The 22,399-nt window shown below is 41.6% G+C and overlaps 1 protein-coding gene across 1 annotated transcript; it reads right to left on the reverse strand.

Annotated features, from left to right (window-relative positions):
* Positions 1–234: 234 nt before the first annotated feature.
* On the reverse strand, positions 235–15,543 carry LOC144717305 (uncharacterized). The gene is made up of 8 exons (XM_078592778.1): positions 15,010–15,543; positions 10,416–10,491; positions 9,368–9,502; positions 7,474–7,584; positions 5,572–5,676; positions 3,298–3,365; positions 1,223–1,538; positions 235–794 (listed from the first exon to the last, which is right to left on the reverse strand). The coding sequence occupies exons 1-8, from the start codon at positions 15,076–15,078 to the stop codon at positions 259–261; spliced, it is 1,416 nt and encodes a 471-aa protein (XP_078448904.1). The 5' UTR covers positions 15,079–15,543; the 3' UTR covers positions 235–258.
* Positions 15,544–22,399: the final 6,856 nt, after the last annotated feature.

Raw genomic sequence — 22,399 nt, forward strand, 5'->3', positions numbered from 1 at the left:
GGCTTGATCACTTCCTATGAGTCTGTTCTCAATGATATCAGCTGATATGAAATTATATTTGGCCAGTTAGTGTACGATGGACTCCGGAAGTATCCAGTCCCGTTCGTGGTTAGCATATTCCAGACATCAATACAGAATGCTGCTCACAGGTCTGGCTTGACCTTCTTTGGTGTCCTTGCTGCCATCTCCAACGAGAATTTATATAGAAATTTGAGCTAATTTGTTTTTCATGAATATGTTACTCAAAGTAATACACCTTTAATCGTTGTTAACAGGTTCAATGGTAAGGTAATGATTCCACACTGAGAGATTAACATGTAAGGGTTGAGAGAATCGAGCATAAAATGTGTGTAGATGCTGATTGTTGTCAGCGTTGTAAAATATCAGAACCCCTGCATCATAGTCCAGGCCAACACCAATTCTACGAAGATGTTGACCCACTTGCAACTCAGTGCATTGTTTGTCATGCCAGGCCCTGTAATTGTTATCATATTTCCGTAAACACCAGGACATACTGTTTAATCCCATCAGGCATGCACTGTCTCCTCCCTTCCGTGGAATCCTCTCATAAGCGACGCCAACACAAATTTGATCCACATCTCCCACATTTACCACCCAGCAGTGGCACCCTGCAGAGAAGCTCTCAAAGGACAGCACGTACGTCCAGTGATCAAACCGATCTGGGTGATCGTTTTTATACAAGGGGTTGTGAATCCATGATACTGTCTTGCGATCAGATGAGATCAGAAGTTGTATATGTGCCGTGTCTGGATTAAGAGTTGGCGAGCATTTCACTGCAATGAGACCAGTGACACACGTAGACAGACATAACCACAATTACTCTTTGGTTCTTTCGGTAAAGTCACGTAGTTAGAAATGAAATAACCACAATTATTTTTCATATTGGATTGCATATCAAATTCATATTCAACGTTTTCATACATTAATAATACGTTGAAAAATATTGTCTCAGTTTGGAGATTAATAAAGAAACCTATCGTTCGGTATTCAGACTTATTTTATCTGTATAGCATCAACAAAACCATATCTAGAATAAAAGAATACATGAACAAAAATACGAAATGTTATTAAACATATATTTACGTAATTAACTATTTTTTTGGGACTAATCACAGAGAAAAAAACATTTCAAATCAGACCTTGGTATGAGGGGCTGACACCACAGTGAAAGAGGCCCAGTTACCCATGAGAGCCCACATACCGGCAGTGTCAAGCAGGGTCTTTAGCTGCGTTCGCTTGTCCTGTCCGGCATGGATCATCTCCAGCAGCCCATTGCACATCTCCTCGCCCGCACGAATAGAATATTTAAGTATTAAGGCTGCACGTGCTGCGTTGTCAATTTCGTAAGCCTTCCAGTACACTGACAACTCAATGTTGTATTTTATATGCATCTCATACAAGACAAAGAAGGTGTTTTCAGAGATTGAATTGTACACTTCTGGCAGCAACGTGTGCAACTGCCGCCAAACTTCAGCATCACTGGACTTCATTTGCTTCTTGATGAGCTTGCGTAGTTTCTGTCCAAGCAGAAAGAGATGACAATGGTCATTTGTTTTAATGTGCTTTTAGGTTCGTTGTAGATTTTTTTTTTACATTATAATTCCTTCAGAGTTGTTAAAATAGAGCACTACTTTATGAAACATTTACAGTTGTTCTGCTCAGGGATAAATGGCCTTGCCATAGTAAAATGGAATTTCCCACAAATGGTTTAGGACCGCCCAAGGCATTAAACATTATTTGTGCAGGATCCCACAATTGTTATTAAGGTGATAACTGACTTCTCAAAGGCCGTATTGTATGCTTTCTTCACTAACTATTAATCTTCATGTGAAAAGACCTTTAGTTCCCCTGTGCAAATATTAATTGTATGAACACATGTATTCCCAACATGATGCCATATTGTAATTAGGGCTGGATTATCTGATTATATTCTGTCATACAGTAGATTTGTTTTGTCATAGAAAACGCTATCGTTTATTTGATTGGTAATGTAATGAATCAGACAGCACAAATAAGTGTTGGGAAAAAAACCCATCTCATGTCTGGTCCCATGTGTGCTGGAATGTTGTACCAATGTTGGGCCAACGTTGGTCCAACATTGCACTTTTACTGGGTTCTCATCTTTCGGAGGAAGGATGTGGGATGGCCGCCATTTTTAAAGGGCCAATGTAATGAACAACCATAATAAGTATAACCCGTAAAAACAAAGTTTTTCACTATACATCCTTTATATGCGTGGCAGCGAACTTAATATAAAGGATTTAAAAATATATTCGCCTGTGGAGGACGCGGAGATCGATCCCGCGACCTTAGGCATGGGAAGCGAGGGCGCTACCAACTGTGCTACTCCGCCACGGCCTGTGGAGGGGTTACGCTCTGGGCTCTTATACTGTGAATGAGTTCTATTTGAATATATGTAAAATAATTTTTTTTGCCTAAAAAGTGTAAAATTTTGGGAATTTTGTTTACGAACATTAATTGTCTCGCACAACGAGTCTGTGTGGAAAATGTCAGCTCGATTGGATCACGGGAAGTGGGTTAAAAAACGACCGAAAGATTTGCATGGTCGTAAGCAAGCACGCAAGCAAGCAAGCGAACTTAATATAAAGGATTTAAAAAAGTAGTCGATTAGTTAATGGATTAATATAACTGACTTATCATTCCTGTGATTTAATGTGTGACATTGGAGCTTGGAGACCATCTATTGTACATTTATTTTTGCGGATTACTTGCATGGACTGTATAAGAAAATGCAAATTTTAAGATAGTTTGGGAAATATAATGCTATTTACAATGAATTCTTATCGTCGTATTGGATAAGGTTTTCAAGGATAAGAATTGCATTTATAAATATAGCTTAAATGCAACAGCATCTCAAAGCGACTTATAAATACAATGACATTCAAAACACATGAGAGTGAAAATAGAGCAAGAGAGAGGAAGAAACATAAAACAATGAGAAATTCAAAAGATCCATGGCAGAGGGACACGACCAACACGGGGACAAAACATTGACCTATGCAAGCACAGTAAGGCAACAGCAAACCGAGAGTCCCAGCACCAGCAGACACCCAGGGAAGTCTGGCAAAACATGACAGGAAAAACAACTCACAACACCACACCACCACATCAAAATTAAATGTAAGATAGTTCTGGGAGAGTCTACACATCACAATTCAACAGTAGTAGCTCCCACAAGAGCAGTAAGACCCTGGGAAAAGTCTCCACACTTTGGTGTTATGGCAGCTAGTCCATGGAACATGCTGCTTGACTTACCTCAAGGACAGATTTGCGTGCCCCGTCAAGTAGAAGAGGCGAAGTCTCTGTCTCCTGTTGAGTAACATCTGTTCGTGTACAAGAAGGCAACGTGACACAAGACCACTAAGTCACATCTACTGAAATCCTTGCTCAGGATGCTGCCGAGTGCAAGTCCTGCTTTGTGCTGTAATGGCTATGCGACAATCTGGGTAAAGGCGAAAGTGAACCTCAGTTCGTCAGTAAACTACAATAAACTACTTTTGTAGAAAATGATTGGAAGGCACATGACCATAGTGGTAGTATAGGTGGAAGATTATACGTGATGTTTACTGTCCACTGAAATTTACAATTGTGCAGCAATTACTTTTTCATAAATGCTTCACGCAGGGCCACGAAAATCTGTCGTGCATGATGCAAATGCTTGTCAATAAGAAATATGACTAACATCTTGACAAATATTCATTTATAGGAAAACCTCGCCGAACGTGGCAGTTACATTCCTGGAAAGTGCCGCGTTGGGCAAAACCATGTTCGATGAATAGACCTTATTGAAAATAACTAATTCTACATTACATCCACCCTTGTTATTGTAATAAAGAATGCTGAGTCGCTCTCCATTTCTTGTGTGTACACTCTTTGAGTTTCACCTCAACACAAAACCTCCGTCTCCATTACTCTTCCCCACACAGCGGCACTCACGATCAATGCTCTCCGCTGATGTTGAATTGCCAGCCTGATGTTTGCCCATAACACTGCCACTTTAACGTTAATGAGCCGTAATCTAGGCGTCCGTATGACTGAAGACCTCAATGAATGGACAGCTAGATGCGTGTGCAATGTGTCAACATTTGCGTTGTGCGTGAGCGTGTTGAGTCGTACATTATCACAACAATAAAACAATGGCGAAAACATGCATGGTAAATAACACATTAGAATGCCTTCCAAAGGAAGCCTAACAACTACACTTTTTGCACTAAAGTCATCAATTTTCTTTGCTTATTCTCACTCCTTTGCTTATTCTCACCACCACTCAACTTATGCTTAGTGACCATGATTAAAAAGTGAGAAAGCATGAGAGTGTTGGGCAGGGAAGATGGCGATGAGATATTCATACGCAGCATCTACAATACAGTTTCGTATAGCTGAAACATCGCCTCTGTGTTCTGAAAAATAGAGCTGATTCAGTAACCCATGTATATCCGAAACACCATGTATAGTGGTCGAAAAGAAACACATTCGTCAAGGTTTTCCTGCGTTTCAGATTTCTTTTGGAAAATGCACCAATATCTCTATTATTAGCAATGTGGAAAATCGCCAAGGTGAGGCGTTTCAGTTGCTTCATAAAGAGGAAATGTTGTCCCTAAATGTGTAGCAGATGTTTGGATCATAGCATTATGTTGTACACGGTGGCCATCAATTCCTTTGCATGTGTTGCCCTCCATTCACAGCACACAACTGGATTATGTCCAAGTTCTCCTTTACAGATTTTTCCAAGTGGATGACTGCCTACTGTAAAATAAATTATGCACAGCTGTTTCAAACTCCTCAATATTTGTCAAGCCATAGTATGAGGTATTCAATTCTCGTTGATAATTCCCCAAAGATAATTATTATCACAAGTTGTCAGGTCTGGGCTTCGGATCAGCGACATCATATCAGATCCTCTCCTAATCCATTGTCCACTGAATTTGGGAATCAAATATTCCTGAATTGCGAGGGCATAATGTGCTGGAGAACAATATTTCATGCAAAGTGATGGTGTGGTTATCATGCAGATGAGCTAGTGGACAACTCCAGTAACTTGATCAATTTAAAAAATTCTGCCAGTGAATGTTCAAAGCTGGCAGTGCCACACTAAGAGATTGAAGTTTTGGTGACCACATTCGCATTTTGGAATATATATCTTTTTTATCGGTATAAGAGGTGGCCACGTCGGCCTTTTTATGTCCTGATGCAGTTAAATTTAGGCCATCTCTTTGCGGAGTAAATTGTGAATTGGTTGGTTTGGGTTGGTCATAATGTGTGTATCATGTATGTCAGCATGTTCACCTTGCATGAGCGAAATCATCTCCCAAAATGTGTTTTCTAACTATATTTCTGCATAGTTTGATCTTAGACACTGCACAAATTCTTTCAGATTTTCATGACATACACTTGCAAGTATTCCAATTAATCTACAGCCCTGATTTGTTATGTAATGAGTTACGATTGGGCCACTCATGGATTCATCGGAAGCATTGTCCCATTACTAAACAATTACACAGATTAGATAAAGTTTATGATGTTACTTACTAAAGGGGTATCGGTGTGTCTTCTTCCGATACATCACTATGCCCAACACCACCGCCATCAGGACAACGAAGATCACAATCCCAGCAGGAATTAAAATGGTTTGTTCTGCAGGTGACAAATTATAGAGGACACAAACCTTCAGTAGCATATACATTGACATTTTCAATAACATTTGAAGCCATTTGTACATCACCACCTCAATGTATCTTACGTTGACACCTTTGCCTTTTTTTTTCAGGAGCATGTGTTTCAGCAGCAAAATATTAAATGAATTCTACTTTCTAAAAGTTTCAACAGCAGAGTGTGGCCCATTATGCTCCTGGATTTCCAGATGTAATTGACAAGAGCTCTCAATGAACATCGTGGCAACCGTTCAATACCGCACTATATTAGCCTTGTTGTGGTGATTTATAGGTAATGAAGTAAATATAAATCAACTACACAAACAAAAGTGTTCTGAACCAATACCGTATACAGATAGTCCTCTACTTACGACGGAGATGTGTTACGACGACCCCAACGTAAGTCGAAAATATCGTAAGTCGAAGATGGCCTCGCCTACCCGGGAGTCTTAAAGAATGGTGATAATTTAGCAAAACAGAGCAATTTACAGTAGCGTACTGTATAAACTATATATTGTATGTATTAATTACATTACAGTATTGCACAGTAAAATGTAAAGTAAAAAAACCAAGGTACATTCTTAGCCTACCTATATGAACTGCAGGAAACAATCCTATCTGCTATAAAAAAACAACTTTTAACATGCATTGCACGTATCGTATAGTGGTAACCTTAAAATTAAATCGCTAAAGCTACGTATCGTACATGCATTAAACGTATCGTAACGTATCATATTGTACTGTATCAACCAAGATTCTGTCCGTCGTCTGCACACTTGAACGATGTTAGGTTGTTGATGGCGACATTAACTTAGTTGTCGGAAGAGGAGGATGGCGATGATAAAGTGCAGTATCGTACCTCGTACGCTGCAGCGTTTGCCTGCCGCGCGAAATGTTAAATATTTTACAATTTTGTCATATCGATATCGCCATCGTAAGATCGAAATAGCTTAAGTCGGACCGTCGTAACTCGGGGACTACCTGTATATATTTTAATATGTACATGCTCATAGTAGACAGCAGGGGGCAGTGCAGCAAAATCCAATGTGGTTCTGTACTTAATATGCCCCCAATCTTCTCTTGGCTTCAATCCACGCTAACTCCAATTTATTTTTCCTAATTTCTTCCTGCTGAAAGTGGAATGTCGCAGCCATGGTACATTTGATGGGGTAGTTGCCGATGACCAAATATATTCCTCCTTTTTTGCTGATTGTGCAACACCAAGATTCAAAAAGGCTTGACGCTTTTGTAGCAACGGATCTGTGCATACACGTGTATTTAATGTGTGGCATGTCACGTAAGAACTGAAATATGATGGCGCAAGCACGGAGCTCTATCTGGTCTCTGAGAAAATACTCAGAACAGCGCTACTGACGAGACTTTAATCACATCCAATATGCGTATATTACTTAAAATTACAAGTTTATGCAATATCCTTAAATCAAATGTATGTCATGCTATTAATATATTGTACATTTATACTTGTAACATGCACAGTATTCACTCTCGAAGAGAGAGAACGACTCAGAGGTGCGAGGAACCACAAAATAGGAAGCCAGCCGGCACTAATAGAAAAAAAAGCTCTTGTGTTCTCTATAGATGAGTGTGTACTGCTTTCTGCCGGTAAACCAGGGTATGGCACCTTGACGCCCTCGAGAAGAGAGTTTCACATTTTAAAATCCACCAACCCTCACCTCCAGTGCTGGATTATAGGCATGCGCCACCACATTTCATTGGAGTTGGTAACAATGGCTATAGAGATGGATAAATAAAATCTCACCTGTGTTTAGTTTGACTGCACAATGCTGCGAAAGACGAATCCGACTGTATCCATCCTTGCACCGACACACCGTGTCACTAGTGGGAGTGCAGTCCTGTTGAACATCTTCATCTACACAGCAGTGAACACAAACATGTATTTTTAAATCCTTTATATTAAGTTCACTTGCTTGCTTGCTTACGACCGTGCAAATCTTTCGGTCGTTTTTTAACCCACTTCCCGTGATCCAATCGAGCTGACATTTTGCACACAGACTCGTTGTGCGTGACAATAAATTTTCGTGAATTTTTTTTTCCAAAATTTTACACTGTTTAGGGAAAAATAAATATTTAATTACCAATTGCTTAATGGTGGCAGACAATCATCTGACCCATTGGTGGCAGCCATCTCAAGCCAGAGGACGAGAGGACTCTAGCCGCCCCGATGCCACGCATATAAAGGATTTATAGTGAAAAACCTTGTTTTTACGGGTTAATTTTTTCAGTCGTGTGTTTAACCTACAAAATATATTTGTCTTGGAATATATTTCACCGGGCTGTGTCAACATCGATAGACAAGTGAAAATCGAGTAACATACTATCAGCTACTTTAATTAATCTTAATAAATAATACAACAAAATTCATGACATTAAACAATAGCCATTTTAATTAATTGTCAACATTTTGCTTGTGCAATGATCGGGTTGTAGATGTTTGGATTGTTCTCACGCGTGTGGATTGTGCACGTGATGGGGGGAGGGGGTTGTCTCCGGAGTGGTTTAGGTGCACGTGTGGCGATCTTCGCGAGTGCTGGATTAGCGAGTTTCGCTAACTCGTGAGGAATTCCCTCCTATAAACGAGTCGACTGTGAGGTCCATTAAAAATAATGCGAAATGTAATCAGGGAAAGTGCTGCGGCTAGCGCTCCCCAGAGTACTGGAATGATAATTGTGCGTTGTTCTCAAACACCTGCATCTCCTGAAGAGTCATCCTCCTGAATTCCTCACCATCACCACCACCACTGTCATCAAATCATCATCAAATGTAATTAAAACCTTCTAAATCATTAATTATATATTTATTGTCGTAATTCATATCAAAGATTTAGCATTTCCCTACCGATGTTCATTCGTACCAGGAACGTAACCCCATTTTTGTTCTCATTGGAACAAGGCTTCTCCATTCGCGTGCGTTTTCAAGAACGTAACCCTCGCCGATAGAAGGTTTACTGTATAAGTGTGGAGCATGAGAAGTTAATCGGGAGCGCTGGTTGGGGGAGGCTGGGTTCCTGATTGTGCTGCTCAAGTCGAGTGTGTGTTATGTTTGAATAAAATCTTGAGATTTGAAAATAATGGAAGGCGATTGCTGGACACATTAGACCTTGCTTTTGCACATTCTAGTTTTCTGAAAAAATAAAACAAATGTATTGGCATATTTGTCCATGTGACAACCTCATTTGATTGGCTCTTTTGGGAGGTTGCAGGTTGTAGTAAAACAAATTGGACATACCCCCATTATGCTTATCCTAATCCAAAATAAACTAATTATGAATCTTATTGGTTGTGAAAGCCTACGTATACAATTCACAAATGATTAATCTCGTTAAAAAATAATTATCCTACGACGACTACTACTACAAACCAGTTTAAACCCTCTCATTTACCTAAAATGTTATTCTGAGCATTTGGTTTTCTCAGATGTGACATAAACCAAATCAACCGATCCTTTGTCTACATGGGGACTAAAAAGATCAATTAATGTGTAGAACAGATCTGACAACATAATTCTTTCTACCTAATGAGCCCAACTGACTAATTTCACCATGAATTTCCCACTCCATTCCTCACTGCCTATATAACGTTATCTCTATTCTTTGACACTTATACACATGGAATCGACTGATTTAGAGCTCTTACATAATGCATTGCAGGTGCTGCACTTTTTGCATGCAGGATCGCGGTTTTCGACGTCCATGTAGTCCTTCCCTTGCACACAAGTTGTGCAGAGAGAATGGTCGCCATCGGAATCGCAGTCGTAAAGCAACCTAGTTCCTGTGAAATTGGCAAGTTCAAGAAACAAGGCGGTCGTAAAACGTTCGTGTAATTTTATTTCATCTCCGATAAGTTGTTCAATGTGGATACATTTCTAATTGATGACAGGTTTTTTTCTGCAAGGAATATTACTTCAAAAAAATTGCTATTCATTGCATTTTAAATTGACACCATGGCCTGTTGTCATGAATTATCACATGCTCTTAAATGTTTCCTTTATCGGAAAAAGGAGCGTGTCAGTAAATGTGTGCATTCCTGCACGGCTAAGAACTGCACAGCTGACAAAATCTAACGGAGCCCAGTGGTGCTTGTAATACACTTTAGGCTGCCCAGCTCCTTAATATAAATGCTCTGTTGCAAGCATTTCCATGATTGTATATGTCATGTTCCTTGCAGACACGATCATCACTTGCTTCTGTTGTCTATCTCAGGGGCCATTCATAAATGGCGTCACGCGATTTTGGACGATTTTTGACCCCCCCCCCCCTTCGTCACACGGCGTCACAAAAAGTCAGACCCCCCCTCAAATATGACGTCACCAAGCTGCCCCCCCCCCAAAAGAATGAAACATGCTTCAAATCGCTTTAAACTATTGTCATTGTAGTGCGTATTTAATGTGGCGCTGCACTCTGATGTTGTAGGAGAAAACATGTATTAAAAAGTCGATTTAATTAAGTAGAACGTGTTGTCTATATTTATTTTAAGTTGCGCATTTTTTATGTGACGTCACATTTCTCAACCCCCCACCCCATCGTCACAAATGTATGACCCCCCCCACCCCTAAGTGCGTGACGTCATTTATGGACGGCCCCTAAGGTGCAGATACATACCAAAAAAAACATACTTCTACAAACTGAAGGTTGGTCACATGCAACACTGTTAGTCACAACGTGTGACTGTTTTGCTTGATTACCTGCAGGACAAAGTTGACAGCAAAACCCTTTCGCGGCGTTGTATTGTCCTTTCTCTTCACATGCATTATTTTCAACCTGCATGTGAAATTGAAGTAGAACAACAGTGAACGCATACATACACACGTGCACGATTTAACAATATGACTTGTAAACAACGCACGTAACGATTCACTATTTGCCTCTTCCCAGGGGCGGTTTCTTCATTAGGGCGATTGGGCGACGCACCACCAAAGTGTGAAAGGGACTTTTTCAATCACATTAACAATCTCATTCAACCACAGAGTTACGCTCGCTGTTACTGTGCCTCTGGATATAGTCCAATCAGCGTCATGTCACGTTCTGTGGAGTACCGCCTCTTTTTGGGCGATTTCACTCTGGCTGAGAATCGCCCAGAGTGTTCCCATAGACTTACATTCAAAGATGTTTTTTTTCGAACGGCAAGCGCTGCAATCCATTCTCTATGGCTTCCGGGAGGGCTCGCACTAACGTGCTTACGTCATCATGCGTAAGCACGTTTCAGTCAACAATATTATTTGCCGTCACCTAGTGGAATCTTTAATTTACTGGTTAAAAACCCTTGTCAAACTCCATTTGAGCTTGAATTTTGGTAAAATGTTAATTAACGTAATAACACACACACAAATCATCGCTGTCGGACGGAAGCCATGTATGTCCAAAACTGTTACTTTTCAGGAAACGAAAGAAAACCTGTTTTTTCCCCAAAATAATTTCCAAGCTCTTTTAATGCTTTTCATTGGTTAAATATATGTAAAACACATTGACAGATGTAAAGGGTGACCAATAGCATTAATTTTTGAAAAAATATGGAGATATAAAATATGGATTCTGCCTGATACATTGTTGCTGTCGGGATGGAAACCTTGTATCTCAATATTTATATTATAATAAATAATTTATTTTATAACTAAAATAAATGTATTTATTTTGTCAGGTCTGCGACACAATCTTGGTCCACACCAAAGAAAGGTTCTCCTTTACCGAACACCTTGTAAGTGCCACGCTGCTACAAGGAAACATGTTTCAACAGCATGGCCATACATTCCCTGTTGAGGCTCTGAACATCACTGTCAGGGCATACCCTATGTTAAATAAGGCGAAGCTGAAGACTGAACTGTCTGTCATTTATGAGAGTCCAGAATTCAAGGGCTGCTGTGGTGCATGAGCCTGTACCAGGTTTTGCTGAAGTACAACCTCCAGAATACTTTTTCAGAGACTGTTGCTCTGTTGAACATCCTCATAACCACTCCCATGACAACTGCTGAAGCTGAGAGGTGTTTCTCAACCTTAAAGAGAATCAAGACATTCCTGAGAAATGTAATGGGACAGGAACGTCTGAATGCAATGGCTATGCTTTCCATGGAGAGGGAATTAGTCAGGAACATGCCTGCTTTCAATGAGAGAGTAATTGATCACTTTGCTACTTTGAAAGAGAGAAGAGCAAAATTTCAGTATAAGTAAGCAGTGTATTAAGCGAGTAATGTGATGTAAGCAGTGTAATAATAGTGAGTATAGAAACAAACAAGGAGATGTATTGTAAGAGTCACTTTATTTTTCATTAATATTAAAGTAGTGAAGTTGCCTTTACATGCTTAAGCTGTTAATTTATCCATTGCATGGGTGGACCTTAACCTTATCAATCATCCAAACATTTGCCCCTCCTGAGAGATTTTGCAGGAGCCGCCATGTCTTGTGATGATTCATGGTACAAACAAACCTTTTCAGCGAATTAGTTTTTATTGCTTGTAAAGCCTGGTTAGTTATGTTACACGGGCACCGTCTCCATTGCACTCTATGTTGTTTGTAGTGTTTGCACTGTGTTTTGTTTGTACTTGGTTGCACCTCCGAATAGCACGTACTGTGCAAAAGAAGTTCAACATACATCCTCCTGTGCTACTTGGTCGTGTCTTCACGAGAAAAGTGTAGCCTGATAGTTGAGGTGCCTGGCTCGTTTTTAAAAATACATTAGACGGATTCCTGTTGACACACCAGCGCTCTCAGCATCGCTATACAAGACCTGGCAGGGTCTGGAAACGGCTCCGTCGGCCAAGATACAACTGGCTGAGGCAGGTCGAGACTGAACTGACTTGGATGGCTGCAACGGACAAAGTCAACGTAGAGGGCACTGTAACCCCGTATTGGTCAAATGTATCAGTGAGTGAATTGATGGGTTCATCACACAGAGGGAAGAAATAATTGTATTTATATATATATATTTTTTGTTTATGTTTCCTGCACCATGATTCGATGTATTATAGAGCTAAAATAATGGTTCTATAGTTTGGGTAACTAAAGGTATAAATCTAAATACAAATTAACCTTCCCCCCTCGGAAAATGCAAACCACCATAATGTAAACACATTTGTGTTGTGTTAATGTCTATCGTGCAAAATATTAAATTATCAAAAGTCATATAATTGCATTTGTTCATGTTCCCATAAGGTTAACTTTATGGGTTATTTAACCAGCCTATCGTCCAAACTACAGCATCCTTATTCACCATTCTTGCTACAATAATAGAGTTTAGAGTGGAGGAGAGGCACCAAGTTTACATATCTTAAGACTTTTAAACATCTGTAGATTACTCATTAATTACTATAAGAAAAAAACTATTTGTAAGCACACATGGCCCCGTAGTGGTATGGTAGCAATAACGCGTCTGTGCCCGGTGTCAATAACGTTATTAAAATCTCATCGCGTTATGTGCAATTGGTATCGGTTAAAAAAAGCAGTGGTTACCGCACTGAGCTACGAATCTGGCTCCACAAGTCGCAAACATCTGAACCGGCCCTGGGACTCTCCAAGGTAGACTCAGTTTTGATATGAGTACTAGCTATGGTGTATAAACATCAGCACTTCAGAGACAAATGCATCATGGTGTGGTGTTGGCCACCTACTCCTCAAATCCTGTGCTGGCCTAAGTGCTTGCTAACAGTGCTTCCCCAACAGCTTGGTAAAGGCTATATGGGGGATATTTTCTTTGGCACAAATACAGTTGAGTATTACCACGACGCATTGTGTGAATTGTTTAAATGTTTAAGCATGTTTTTAATTTAATGTTATGTTTGGCTGATTTTTTTATCAAAACATATTTGTATGTTTTACCACAAGTATGTGTGGTTAATGCAGACTCGATGCCTTGTAATAGGTGTTTATTTGGTGTTTGAACATCTTCTTAACACCTATATTCTTGCCAGAAAGGGAAACGTCTATTTTTTCATCTTAATTTTGTACTATGCCACAATATGTGCCCAAACTAAAGTAATTGATAGTGATTGGGGTTTGTGCTTGACATATTTCCTTCTTGCCACGAATAAACACACTCCGTTGCTGCTACTACTGCTGCTGGGAAGGCTGTCTAACAGCTTGTCATGCAACAACTACATACGGAAACAATGTGATATCCTAATGATTGTGATTTCCTGGCTTTGAAAAGTTAGTTTTATTTTTTACGTAGTTTTTTTTATACCTACAGCTAATAATCATAAGATTAGACTATATATCTTGTTACCTGCCTTGCAGGTACATTAGTTAACTGAAGATTATGTTCTTTGTTGATGTCTCGGGGTTTTCTCCTTATATTTTTTCATAGAAATATTGTGTAAGGTGCCTTCAGACATTAGTGGAAGGCGCCTTACAAATAAATGTAAATTTTAATTAATAGATGTTAGATTGCGATGAATATACCTCGTGCCTTCGATACTGCTTCTTGCCCAAAACTAATATTTTTGCTAATCCAATAATACTTATTTGTGTATGCTAAATGCGTCAGTAGTATCGTGTACTCGTGTTTTGAATATGGTGGGTGCATTATGTTGCTCCGTGCTTTATCACCTCTATTGCTGGTTTTTGTAATTTTACTGGAAATCCATAAAATATGGACACTGTAACTTGCAACACAACTCCTATTACCATCCTTTAAGAGAAAAAAGGCAATCAAATATGACCCCAGGAACAGTTCTGGAGATTTTCTAAGAGTTTCTGTGAGGCCTTGGAGTTTGAGAACCTCTCAGTCCAAACAACATTATAGGTCAAAAGGGTGTTGCCCTGGAGACGATTGTGAAGCCTCGAAGGAGTGTGAATGGAAACATTCATATTATTTTACAAGTACGGTGAAAAATGGAGGTGTAATAAACTCACACACCGAAGTGGAGAGAGATATATTTAGTTTATAAGCCATCTGAAACATGAATAGCAAGAAAAAGACCAGTCAAGGCTGAAGGAGCAGCCAAAGAGAATGAAAGACCCTTCTCCCATCGTGTGGGAAACGTTTACAGCAGGTCTGAGAAAGAAGGCAGTATTTTTTTCTGGAGATATTTGGAACAACACAATATACGTAGCAACTTCCCCATTGAGTTTTACTTAAGAGCAACTGAGAAAAAACACATGGGCAGTTCAGAGAGAGGAGGCAATGCTGTGGACACCATGCGAGCAGCATAGGGGAAAGAATATGGGAATATGGGATGTGGGAGGCAATATTTGATCACATTAGGAGCAGCAGAGAAGTAGAACGCGACCTCCCCATGTGTGTACAAAGTGTAAATATTGTAAATAGACATGAAAATACACACTTACCATTGCGATGAACGTTAAAAAGACGATGCCAGAGATCAGGCCCATTGCTACCCCTTGTGTTGTTTGCATCGTTACAAGCTCTGTATAAAAATGAGGTGACTGGAGGACGAACCTAACGATGAATATCGCTGTTGTGCAGCTTTTGCTTTAGAGAACGTCACTGTAAAATAAAGCACATACCCCTCGTGACCCTTAAACATTCATACAGAAAACCCCCCAGCTGGACTACCAATGGCTTTTAAAACGTTGTTGCTATCAAAAGTACAAGTACACAGATAGATTTACTCCGCAGGTTTGAATCTAGATTGAAAACGCGTTTGTTTACAACACTTTTTTTTCGGCGTAGTTTGTTGTCCTTCCTCCGAATGGCACGGTCGGCGATGCGCGGTATGAAATAAGTTCAAAATTTCATTAAAATTATCAACTAAAGGATCATCCAGTGAACTAGAAACTCGGCAATGCCGCGGTGTCCTTCGTGGCTTGCTTCCACTGATGCGCGATCCGGTATGAGCAGTGGCCCACATGGAAATGCGCTCTACCTGCATGCAAGAAGGATCCGTCTCGTTGAGAATGCGAGCTGCATTCCGTGCACTTTGTCACCACTCCTACATTTGATTTTGTTGTTGACTGCTTACACTGTAAACGACACTGTGCTTTTGATTAACAATGTAGATAACACCGTGCTAGATGTCGATTTAAATGTACGACACTGTTATGCATTACACTGTAGAGTATGCTGTGCTACAGATTATACAAGACTGCACTGTGCTATATATTACGCTTTAGACTACAAGTGTGATATAAATTACACTGCAGAGGGCAGTGCAGCAATACAAACAAAGTGCAATAATTGAACCTTACGGCGGTTACCCCGGGGTACCATAGTACATCGGCTTTCGCATAATGTCCGTGATGATGGTCGGCGATGCGGCAATCGACTCATCTCGACGAGCTGTACACGATGCTCCACTACGGTGCGTACGAGCGTTCAGGGATTCAACGCACTCGTCCTCGCTGCGTTTCGACATCGCGGAGTAGCACCACCGATTTCAGATTGATTGGTACCCCAGTCGCGGAGTGAAGTAACACCCCTGGAAAAAATAGTGGCCCAGAAATAAAATATTTCATTGCCTCGGCCATTTTGTATTATTTGGTACCCCGGGGTACCGCCATTAGGATCAATTGCATTGCGCTATGCTCCCATTCTTCGCCAACCCGCAATAACCAGGATGATGAAGTAAGGTCAAATCATCTGCACGACCTGCGTAGACGATCACCTGGCAGTGGATTGGCAAAAAGGGCTGTGCATGTATGTGTTCGTACCGATTACATTTCCATATAAGGGGCCGTCCATAAATGACGTCACGCACCTGGGGGGGGGGGGATCAGACATTTGTGACGATGTGTGACGAGGGGGGGGGTTTGAGAAATGTGACGTCACATCAAAATGCGCAACTTTAAATAAATATAGACAACACGTTCTACTTAATTAAATATACTTTTTTAAGTTTTCTCCTACAACATCAGAGTGAAGCGCCACATTAAACACGTACTACAATGACAATAGTTTAAAGCGATTTGAAGCATGTTTTATTTTGGGGGGGGGGGGCAGAGCTTTGTGACGTCATCGTTGAGGGGGGGGGGTCTGACTTTTTGTGACGTCGGGTGAAGAAAGGGGGGGGATCAAAAATCGTCCAAAATCGCGTGACGTCATTTATGGACGGCCCCGAAGCCAGGTTTGAGGTGTGTCCTGGCCGTAGGGGTGTGACTTTTGCTTTCTTCCGCGACACGAAACATCGAATACTGGCAACGCATAAAAAATATGGAATTGGCCAAATGTGCCAACTCGCTACACACAAGAACCCCGTTGAATCACAACTGTCTGAGACCTGGATTTTAAACCAGGAAACTCAGCAGTGCCGCCCAGCCACCTCTCAAAGCAATGTTACGCGATGGTATTTTGTGTAGCCATTGGTGATCGGACCGAGGCCACCAACTCACACTTCAGAATATAGGAAATCCACTTTTCATTTTGGACTAGAGCCTGGAGTCCCCATGGGCCATGGCTTATTTTCATTGTCATGATATTGGCAGAGGAACCCCGGCAGACCCCAACCACAGCGGAGGGAGTAGCCCCAATGTAGTGGCTCACCACATTAAACTTGAAACGTTTGAAGGTACAGTTGGTAAAGGTGTTCGTTAACAAGTGTGTGTGTGTGTGTGTGCAGTCAGAGTTTCAGTGTTAAGTCTTTATTTGGGTGACGGATGAGGAACCTACGATCCAGCCCACAACTTAATTTCATATGGCCCAAGGCCACATGAGGTTTACCACTTTAAAATGGCTCAATAACAATATTTGGTATTAGAAGGGATTTTACTGGTAGGAACCTCCTGGTTACACCAGCCCACAGGGGATTATTGTGTCCGTCGTGCAGGGAGGGGCTGGGTGAGGAGGGAGGGGCTGGGTGGGGAGGGTGGGGTTGGGTGGGGATGGGAGGGTGGGGAGGGGCTGGGTGGGGAGGGTAGGGAGGGGCTGGGTGGGGAAGGTGGGGAGGGGCTGGGTGGGGAGGGTGGGGCTGGGTGGGGGGTGGGAGGGGTGGGGCTGGGTGGGCAGGGGTTGGTCACCCCGTGGTGCCCTTATAAAACTCAACGTTTAAGCTACTCACGCCGGCTTGTGCCCGCCCCCACAGTCGGGCATATTTGCGGAATACACCATGCCGCCGTTAACCCTGGCCATTGACCGAGCAACCCAACGTTCCTACCAGCTCCCTCCGCAGGAATGTGTTTTTCAACTCGACACAACTATGTTGATAGCACGCCCAGTCACTTCGGTCACTTTTTTGTCCTCGTGCAGCGACAGAAGGGTGAGGCGTGCATGTTCATGTGTATCTCGTCAAGATGTGTAGGCACGTGAGCGTATATGTGAGTGTTTAGTTTCATTTATTTGGTATAGCCCTGTGAGCCATTCGGCTCTTGAATCGGGTACAACCGCAAGAAATAAAAGACAAAAACATGAAAACGAAAACATCTTAAAGTGACTATGTGACTAAGTGCAACCATAAAATCCAGGAAAAAAACTGAAAAAAAAATATTCCAGAAAAAGCACCGTACACCAACGCTGTGTGCAAAAATCCCAGTGGGATGCAAGTCAAACAACAACAACAGGACAACTTAGATTAAGGCCATCAGTCTAACTCTGTACTACACCAAACAAACATGGCCAAACCAAAAAATGTTTCGAAATCACCAAAATAAAGCCATAAAAGCAATGTGACAGTGATCATAGGAACTGTGACCGAATTTTCACAATAAACGACATAAACAACATGTACCACCAAACCCTGCAGCCATAGCTGGCTGCATGAGTCACTCCACAACAGCAGGAGCATCAGAAGGAGTATAAAAAAAATGTTCCATGCACCTTTAAGATCAGCACACTAAATCAAAACACAGATCATACTTACGTAGGTACGTGAGCGTGTATGTGCATTCATGCGCGTGTACATATTAATGTGGGGAGCGATAGTGTGGCGGTTATCGTGCTGCATTATGAACCCAATGACCTGACTTCGATTCTCGCTTACTGCCAACACCAGTGACAATTATCTGAAACGGTCATTCAGCCTTCCCCTAGGTCAGCTCAGCCTCCAATCAGTACCTGGTGCGGTGTGTACAAATCGGCACAAGGGAGATAAAGGCGGCCGGACATGGTGCTGGCCACCCACCCCCTCTGGTGTGCTGCGTCGGTCTTCATAGAGTGCTCGCAAACAGCACTTACCCCACAAAGTCTGTGAAAGTTATATGGGAGATATTTGACTCGTCAAGATATATTAAAGACTTACTTGGCCCTCGATAAGGAAACCATTCCCCACCCCAGCTCTAAGGTGTTAGGGGCCGTTCATAAATGACGTCACGCACCTATGGGGGGGGGGGTCAGACATTCGTGACGATGTGTGACGAGGGGGTGGGGGGTTTTGAGAAATGTGACGTCACATCAAAATGCGCAACTTTAAATAAATATAGACAACACGTTCTACTTAATTAAATACACTTTTTTAATAAATGTTTTCTCCTACAACATCAGAGTGCAGCGCCACATTAAATTATTTGGGGGGGGGGGGGGGGGCAGAGCTTTGTGACGTCATATTTGAGGGGGGAGTCTGACTTTTTGTGACGCCGTGTGACGAGGAGGGGGGGTCAGAAATTGTCAAAAATCGCGTGACGTCATTTATGGACGGCCCATTATGACAAAAACAAACAAAAAACATTATTAGGCACATAATGATGAATAAATTATTAAATATCCGCATGCGCACAATACATGCCGTATCGGTAATGGGATTTTTTTTACTGTACGTCGCGAGTTAGTAAAGGGAGCGATGCACACAGGACCGGTTCCGGTATTGCTCACCAGTTGTTGTCATCTGTGGTCGGCATTCGAACTTGGGTTGAAATGTTCTTAACGCAATGTAAAATAGCCATCACGCGCATCTCTCACTTGGTTTCATTCACGATTCTTAATTACACTCCATGACTTGGCAATGCGCTTTCCTGTGCTTATCGCAACGTTTTAGTGGGTGGATTATTTTAGAATCTCATTAAAAACATTGCATCCATCATTGAATTTGCATCGTTGTTATTATTATTATTAAATGCAAAAAATGTTTAGTCGTTCGGCACAGCAAATCAAAACCGATCGTGTTTTGATAGCAGCGCCCGTCTTGTAGCGTCAGGAGTGCCCTGTTCATTCACGAGGAATTTTGATTGGCCAAAAGTAAATGCTTGCTCACTGTTAGATTACCTCTTTTTTATTGAAAAAAATGCGTCTTTTCCCCATTTGACTATAATTGTGCTATATTGGTATCATGTTAGAAGATCAAGAATCCATTTTTCAAGTGGCATTTTTGTCTTTGAAACAGCAGGACCGACACATTCTTACACAATCTGCTATGAGATTGTTCATCGCATGGCAGTCAAACTGATATATCCTGTATATTTATTTATAGAGCAGAAGTTTAGCCAAACTACATGCAAAACGAACTTTTATTTTTTATTTTGAGTTGTTCTCGGTGACCCAGCTGACACCATCAGCTGGTTTAATCATAGGCGGCTGAAACCCATACGCAGGAATTTGGCGATTCCGACTCAATACTTTGATTTCTGCACCACTAGGCTCCCTCTGTTTGACGCCCTCATCCTGCAGTGGATTGACAAAAGTGTTTTTGCACGTATGCATGCGAGTCCTCCATTGAGATATAATCTCACCATGTGAAGAGAGATTTGGGTCAAACAAGCGCCAAAGTGGAACAACCCTGTAAGTTCTGGCAAACGTGCATTCTGCCGCTGTGTATTGTTTAGCATGTGACTTGCAGTACAGGGCTCACCGGTTTCAACCCCCAGCTGTGCAGTAGAAACAACGAGGAAGTTTTTTTCTTTTTTAACATCCCCTCCTGTGTCCACCCGGAAGGAAAAATTGTTACGCAAGAGTTGATCGCGTGTGGGGAGCTAATGTGTGGGACGTCTTGCCATTGTTGAAGAGTAGGCCAATATAGCCTGTAGAAAGGATCTCCGCTGGCAGTGGGAAAGTAGTTGGTGAGCTGCCCCTTCATCTCATGTTCGCCTAACTTTTGTACCTCGTAACAGAGCCTTTGTATCTATATCAACTTATTTTAAAATTTAATCACAGGTCCAATATTCCAAGCGGCCAGCCAAGGTATAACAGACAATAGTTAATATGGTTCTTCAATTGAACGAGGTTATAAGAACTTGGGAACAGAAATGATGGGAGGGGAATTTCAAAGTCAAGCAGTGTGAGGAAAGCGTCAAGGAGATACATTGTTGATATTATTATTATTAAATGATTTGTCCTACAGTACAGTGGTTGATCAAATACATTCTGACCGAGTCACAGAACATCAGATGTGCTGTATTAACGCCTTCACAATGGCAGTTTCCCCTTAAAGCGAGACAACCGGCCCCATGGCTGGAACCCAAGACATCGGGATTGTTGGCTCGAGCATTTTACAGTGGCTGCAAAATGTAAAGGAGCAGTCCTGCAATTACTTGTCCATGCCATTGCTGGGAGCTTTAGAGAGCCCCTTTCGAGAGTATACGGTCTACTCTTGCACGCTGTCCAGACGTTTTGAAAATTGTGGGAGTTCCGACACGTTACTCCACCGCACTCGACTTTGATGTACCCATTAAAACTGCTGTGTGGACAGATGCACGGAGATGAAAACAAAAGCATCCTATTAGTTTATCTGTCACACCTGGAGACGTAACCGTCCAGTGTGCTCACAATCACACTACGGTGGCATCCCCGGCGACCATGTTTTTATAACTCATGCTGAGCCCAAAGAAACACAACTCGCACTGAGAGCTCCTGCAGAGTGATCTCCCCCCATTTATGTGACAATAGTAAAACACCTAGGGGCGGTGGAGGAGAAGGAGTGGTGTTTGGATAAAACGGTTGTCATCAGCCATGAACTTATCCATCGCTGTTGGATGGAGGTCTCCCCAAATGGTCGCCGTAGCTCACGGTCCAGCGATGCAACAATCCATCTAGCACCCGCATGCGAGAAGATTTCATGGCTCCATCTCCCAGGTGTACGGAAGTATACATCGTTCATATTTATTAGTTTATTTTAAATTGAGTTTCACAGCTAAACGCAGTTGAATTTCAATGCAGCTCCAGATTTTGGTTGTAATTGCATTACAGTGCAGTTTGGCCAACGACAACCAATGTGGTTGAATTTCGATTTAAAGCTTTCGTGACTGCAGGGATTCATCTTCTTGGTTCTTTCAGTAAAGTCACGTAGAAGGGAAGTGATAAAATAAGAAAAATAAAACATAATAAAATAATTATCACGACGTTTCGGCCACAACGCAAGCAGCCGTCCTCAGGTGTGGTTGACCTTTTGAGAGACTGGCCTCCACCATAGAAATGTGGAATTGCCACAACTGCTCATTATCACCAATGGGAATGGGCACTGCTCAAAACTTGAGTATGGAAACTGTATTGTAGTGAACCATACATTTCAATTTCCTAAAGAGGAAAACATAATATAGCAGGTGACATTTTGAACAATGGCCGTTCTTAATCACCACGGTGGCGAGATATTAACTACATCGCTTGGTTTACAGGAGCTCGTGGGTTCGATCCCAACCCTGACACCTGATGTATATTTGGAGTTTGCGTGTCTCTCTCCCCGTGGTCGCGTGGATTTTTCTCCGAGTCTTCCGGTTTTCCCCTCTACATTTAGAATCACGTGTTTAGAGTATTCGGCTGCTGTAAATTTCCACGTAATAACCGATTTCGCTGAGCTAACATTTCTGACCAGGTCGCTTTTGAAAAGAGCTATATATCTTTACCTGGTAAAATAAAAAACAT

Source organism: Lampetra planeri, chromosome 3, assembly GCF_965212315.1.
Source record: "Lampetra planeri chromosome 3, kcLamPlan1.2.h2, whole genome shotgun sequence".
Lineage (NCBI taxonomy): Eukaryota > Metazoa > Chordata > Hyperoartia > Petromyzontiformes > Petromyzontidae > Lampetra > Lampetra planeri.

Coding starts and splice junctions, on each gene's coding strand:
- LOC144717305 (XM_078592778.1), bottom strand. CDS start 15,078: ATGCAAACAACACAAGGGGTAGCAATGGGCCTGATCTCTGGCATCGTC. Junction 5,677..7,473: donor TGCAGTCAAACTAAACACAG/GTGAGATTTTAT, acceptor TGTCACCTGCAG/AACAAACCATTTTAATTCCT. Junction 795..1,222: donor GACCCTGCTTGACACTGCCG/GTATGTGGGCTC, acceptor GTCTCATTGCAG/TGAAATGCTCGCCAACTCTT.